The 5,973-nt window shown below is 37.9% G+C and overlaps 1 protein-coding gene across 1 annotated transcript; it reads left to right on the top strand.

The window, feature by feature from the left end:
- The first annotated feature begins 1,137 nt into the window (after positions 1-1,137).
- On the top strand, positions 1,138-5,708 carry LOC149213963 (disease resistance protein L6-like). The gene is made up of 4 exons (XM_089392170.1): positions 1,138-1,933; positions 2,211-3,303; positions 3,432-3,716; positions 4,506-5,708. Exons 1-4 carry the CDS (start codon positions 1,341-1,343, stop codon positions 5,682-5,684), a joined length of 3,150 nt encoding a protein of 1,049 aa, XP_089248296.1. The 5' UTR covers positions 1,138-1,340; the 3' UTR covers positions 5,685-5,708.
- The last annotated feature ends 265 nt before the right edge of the window (positions 5,709-5,973 follow it).

Here is a 5,973-nt window from a genome sequence, read left to right as displayed (position 1 = left end):
AAAAGTCAACAAATCCTCATCCACGTTAAGTTGAATAAAAAACCTTCAACTAATAAAAAAAAATTACATATACACTTATTAACAAAATATATAAAAAATAAAAATATAATTTAAATAAATTTAATACAAATATAAAACAACAATCTTACCACTCCAATCAGAATCATTCTGATAATTTTCTCATCTTCCACACTAAACTTACCAATTTTATATAAAATGTAAACTTATTTTACACATTGTAAACTCACTAGGTTTTGGTCGATTTTCATGAACGGGAGCATCTCGACTTCCATGATTTCCGCTACCCGCCCTAAAAAATAACCTACAAAACAAATATATATTATAAAATAAATACAAATGTTAAAAAATTATAGAAGAAAATGGTACTCAAGTCGCCCTTATAATATCTAAGCAGCACGTCACGTAGGGTCAAGGGTTGAGTCATTCTGTGGCCAAAGGACTCACCGCTGGAATTAGTTGGTAATTTATCCATGTCCATATATACATGTGATTGACAAAGTCATTTCTTAATGACTTCGATTATCTATTGCAAATTAAAGTGTGAAAACTATATTTAAAATAAAATACTTTTAACGGTGTCTTTTGATTATATTTATTTTGATGATCAAAAATTTTTGGAGTCGTTTAAGGATGCGGAGTACTGGTTTGGATGGTTAAAAGTAATTCGAATTTAGATATAAAAAGTTGTAAAGATAATGTTTGTATTTTATTTTTGATGATTGAAATAGATTTAATATTATCAAAAAAATAAAATAAAATACTTAAAATTTTGAAGTTTAATAATTATAATTTAGATTTACAAAAATTTTTGTCAAATTTTCTTAAAATATAACTAAAATTTCCATAATTTTTTAGGAAAAAAGATCTTGTTAAAATATGGCAAAACTTTCGGGTCAAATGGTTTGGTTTCTCCGGTTAAATGGGTTCAGGTGTCCAAATCTCCCCCAAACATGTATCAGGACTGCTACTGACATGTGATTAGAGGAAAAACATTAAAAAAGTTAATGACGTATGTGACAATGTCATATGCAGAATACTTAGTATTTTACAGGTTATGCCTCTCGGACTTTTGGTTCTGCAAGTGGTGGATCCTAGCTCGTTCATCTTTATCTTACGTTTTGACGGTAAAAGCGATTTGGGAAAGTGTGTTGAAGTGACGAAACATTTGAAATGAAATAAATAACGACATATGAAAATGCACCAGACCCTATTTGCTTGGGAGTAACCCTTTGCAGGAACAGCGCATATTTGCCTCTGCATCTGATAGAGGAAAAATACCTTCCCTTTCTAAATCCGCCTCTGCGTTTATCTTGTCAGCGATGGCTAATCTTACAAACTCTCCTCGTCATCACACAATTGCTTCTTCCTCAGCCTCCACCTCGACCGCTGCATCTACCAACGCCAGTCACAAAATTAAATATGATGTTTTCTTAAATCACCGCGGGCCGGATGTGAAGAAAACCTTTGTCAGCCATCTCTACCGTTGCCTTCGTTGGAAAGGATTCGAAGTGTTTTTGGACAAGCAAGAAATGGAGCCGGGAGAAGAGGTTAAGGCTCAAATAAAAGAAGCTATAGAGACGGCCGATGTTAATGTAGCCATTTTTTCTCCGAGATACGCGGAATCAACCTGGTGTCTGGATGAGCTTGTCCAAATGTTGAAGTTGGGGAAACCCATTATTCCTGTTTTTTACAGTGTCGATCCTGCGGAGCTTCGGTGGACAAGCGATAAAGATGGAGTGTCTGGTCGATTCTTGAAAGTTTTCGGGTGGCCTGGCAAAAATGGAGTTTACGCGGAAGCTTTGCGAATTCATGAAAAGAAAAAGAGATGTGACCCAGGCAGAATTAAAAAATGGAGAGAAGCACTCGAGAAAGTTTCATATATAAGCGGTCTGGAGCTGAACAAGTTTGATGGGTTAGAATTCTAACTGTAATTGTTCATATTACCTTTAATTGTATCGATAAATCTGAATTTTAGTGAGAAATAAATTTTTCTGTAAATTGCTCCTGCGTAAAAGAGCGGTTAAGGTGAATCAATTTTAAACCAGGATGCTAATTAATTAACGGTACCGAGGCCTTTTCATTTTTTTTTCTCATTTTAATTGATAAGTCTCATGTATTCTCTGCACGTCACTTACTTTCCAAGCAACAAAAGATTTAGTACTCATGTTTGCTTTGCACTGGATAACCAGTGACGAAGGCGAGCTCTTGGAGAGGGTAGTACAACTGGTGGAAAAAAATGTTAAAAATCCACCATTCGATGTGGCCGCATATCCCACTGGTTTGGATGGGAAACTAGATGATTTTGAGAGAACAGTCTTATTGGAGCGGCAGCAACATAGTAGGGAGACCAAGGTTGTGGGGATTGTGGGTTCTGGTGGAGTAGGGAAGACAACCTTGGCTAAGGAATACTTTAAGCTCAACACATCAGATTACCTTAAGTCATGTTTTTTGGAAGGTGTGAGACAAACTTCCCTAATTGATTTGCAGGTTACACTTATAAAGGAATTGACTTCATGTCCTTCAAGGGATCTGAATATAGGTAGCATCACTAAGGGGAAACAAGAGCTTTCTCGTCGTCTCTCCCGTTTTCATGCTATAATAGTTTTAGACGATGTTGATAATGACGATCAGTTAGATGCATTATTTTCACCCTTGAAGGACGTCCTTAGTTCTGATAGCTTAATCTTAGTTACATCTCGCCATAAAGATGTTCTTTCAAGAAAGGGAGAGCAACCTATCTACAAGCTGACAGGCCTCGACAGCAAACATTCTGAAATGCTTTTTTGCTGGCACGCCTTCCACAATCCTCAACCTGTTGTAGGATATGAAGAATTAGTTGCAAAGTTTTTGGACAAGTGTGATGGATTACCGTTATCTCTCAAAGTTCTTGGGGGCATGCTTTATGGAAAAGATATGGAGTATTGGCAAGCTCAACTCGGCAAAATATCCAGTACACTTCCCCCGGATGTCCAAAGCAGGCTGAAAATAAGCTATGACAGTCTTGATGATGAGGAAAAAGAGATATTCTTGGACATTGCTTGTTTCTTCATAAAAGAAGACAAAGATGTAGCTATACGAGTATGGGACGCGTCCAACTGGGCAGGGAAGCTGAATCTTCAGAATCTAGAAGACAAATGTCTTGTGGAGATCGACAGTAAAAACTGTATAACAATGCACGATCACCTCAGAGACATGGGCAGAAGTTTAGCGGCAAAAGAGCCTCTGCCTCGTCTTTGGTGCCCCATTGAGAACCTTTCTTATAATGCGTTCCAACCATCATCGGTAGGTGTTTGAAGCCCTGGATATTATGTTTTGAATTTATGTTAAGAGAGATTTCTTTTACCTCTTTCATTCAAGTTAGCATTCTAAAACTCTCCAAATATGTACTCATATTGTTTCTAACTGTTTAGACTCGAGTGCGTGGAATTAACATGGTCCAACAAAGCTGTGGGCAGTCTTCAGAGAACCCTGTGGACCTTGGTACTTGTTTTGCTGGTATGAATGGGTTGCAACTGCTGAGGGCTGAAGGTGATTGTTTGGGAAGTATATCCAACCTGCTAAGACACTCAAGTCTTCTATGGCTCCGCTGGGATAATTACCCGGACTGCTCGCTGTCTTCACTTCCTATGAAGAATTTAAGAGTTTTGCAAGTAGCTGGGGACAATTTGCAAACATTGTGGGAAAGTGAAAATGAGGTATGTAGAAAATATTTTCTATAACAAAGTTTGTGTTTATATTGTTTCTTGATAAGTATCTGCATCGTTATGTCCATTGCAGCAGATTTCCTTAATGTTCAGGAATCTGACCGTCAAGAGAGATTCATTGTTAGAACTCTCATGCAGATTTCCTTAATGTTCAGGAATCTGATCGTTTTTTTCAGCAGAAAAAAGCACAAACTTTCATTAAATAAAAGCTGTACAAAACATACATGGATTTTCAACTGCTTACATCCCTTTGATTGTTACCATACTATGTGAATAATGACTCTTAAATTGTTCTAACATCTCTAAACATTCGCATGACTCTGTCTTAACAGGGTCCTTCTGCACTTTCTAACTATTAGCAAAATAAAAGACACAGAGTTCGCCGTAACTCATTTCTCCACAAAAATAGCCCAGCAGAGCCTTAATATACCATACAATTATCATGAATAGACCACTGTTAGCCTGCTCAAAACCTTTCAAATGAAATGAAACCAAGAACTGTAAATTTGATCCTACCCCGGTCGATACCGATCCCCTCTTTTGATAAACCCTCTGCCACTGACTTCTGTTCTTTGTGGATGTGAGTAAAGGAGATCCTTTTGAAAGCCCTGTTCAGCAGTCTAATCTTCCTCATCCAGTTTTTCGTAAACTCAATTGTTTCATGTCTCTTTACCTTCCCATTTTGGGATATTTTTGGAATCTGTAATCGACGTAAGTTCAGGAAGTCAATATACGCTGATCATCGTTTCAAAATAATCAAATTTAATTGTGCGTTTGCAGGCACCTGTGCAGCTGAGGGAGTTGCATATTGATGCAGCCAATTTACAGTTACCAAAGTCTATTGGGCGGTTGAAGCACCTGGAAAAGATTGTACTGAGATACACTATGGAAACATTGCCAGAAGAATTATTTCATCTCCGCTCCTTAAAACACTTGAGGCTCCCAACAAGAATGATGTGGTTGCCAGATTCCTTGGCAAACATGACAAAGTTGCAATATATTGACTTGTCTGGCTGCACGAATTTGCAAACACTGCCTTCCTTCCGCAACTTAACAGACATTCAACATATTAATTTGAACGGGTGTGAAAAGTTGCAAATGTTCCCAGACTCATTTGGGAATTTAATTCGACTCAAAAGTCTCTCTTTGGTAGGCTGCCGTGAGTTGAAAATATCAAGCGAAACACTGGGAGATATCAGCAGCCTCGAATTCTTAGACCTTTCGCATTGTGATAGACTGGAGAAATTTCCTCAGCAAGTTACACGTCAGCACCTTCTAAAAGTTATGAAATTACAATGTCCTTTGTTGGAAGAGCTGCCGCCCTCGCTCGGTAACCTGAAGAGCTTAAGGGAATTGACACTTCATTGCTGCCACAAATTGAGAGATTTGCCAGAGTCGGTTGGAGAGTTGAAGCAGTTAAGGACCCTGATGATACATAATGCAGGAATAGAGCGTTTGCCAGTAGGTGTCATGGAGTTGAACGAACTTGAAATTTTGAGTGTACAATATTGTCCCCTAATTGAAATTCCATTCCACAGAGTCTCCTCACAGTCTTCTCCTGATCACATTTACAAATGTATGCTTCGACTAAAAGATTTGGACCTGCATGGGACGGGGATTAAAAAACTGTCATTCCCCCCAAGTTGTTGCCCTAGTCTTCAACGCCTCAATCTCAGCTTCTGTCACGAACTGGAGAGTGTTGGAGCGTTGCCAACGACACTAGCATCTCTGCACTTGCAAGAATGTAACTCGTTGGAGAAAATAACAGGGCTTTCTGATCTTGCAAGACTTCGTTTACTGGATATCAGCGAGTGTAATGAAATAGAAGATCTGCCTGGCGTTGAGAAGTTAATGTCTTTGGAGGAGTTGAGGGGAGCATTTGATTGTAAAAGGCTTAAAAAGAATGTAAGAAGGGCTGCTGAAGCGACCATTCAGGCTAATAGAAATAGAAAACCTTGAAACTTCCTACTAGGATTCTTTTGTTATTTCCTAGTCTTAACTTCCTATCAGGATTTCCTATGTGATAGATTCCAATTTAATTATTTAAATTTAAATTGCATTTACGTAAGAACCGAATGGCTTCTTGTTCCAAGAAAAATAAAGCAAATAAGCCAGTGGTATGCACATGCATTATGCTTGGTCTATGAATTTTAAGATGGGCAAATTTAGTAAAGAAAGTAACGTTAATTTTATGATATTTAAATTTAATAAATAAAGTTGAGGTGTGTTCACATCCAACAGTGTCCAA

This window comes from Pinus tabuliformis, chromosome 1_1 (genome assembly GCF_031772625.1).
Source record: "Pinus tabuliformis cultivar Carrire ecotype Pingquan chromosome 1_1, CPIR1, whole genome shotgun sequence".
Lineage (NCBI taxonomy): Eukaryota > Viridiplantae > Streptophyta > Pinopsida > Pinales > Pinaceae > Pinus > Pinus tabuliformis.
This window is presented reverse-complemented; position numbering and strand designations above follow the sequence as displayed.

Coding starts and splice junctions, on each gene's coding strand:
- LOC149213963 (XM_089392170.1), top strand. CDS start 1,341: ATGGCTAATCTTACAAACTCTCCTCGTCATCACACAATTGCTTCTTCC. Junction 1,934..2,210: donor GAGCTGAACAAGTTTGATGG/GTTAGAATTCTA, acceptor CTGGATAACCAG/TGACGAAGGCGAGCTCTTGG. Junction 3,304..3,431: donor ATGCGTTCCAACCATCATCG/GTAGGTGTTTGA, acceptor CTAACTGTTTAG/ACTCGAGTGCGTGGAATTAA.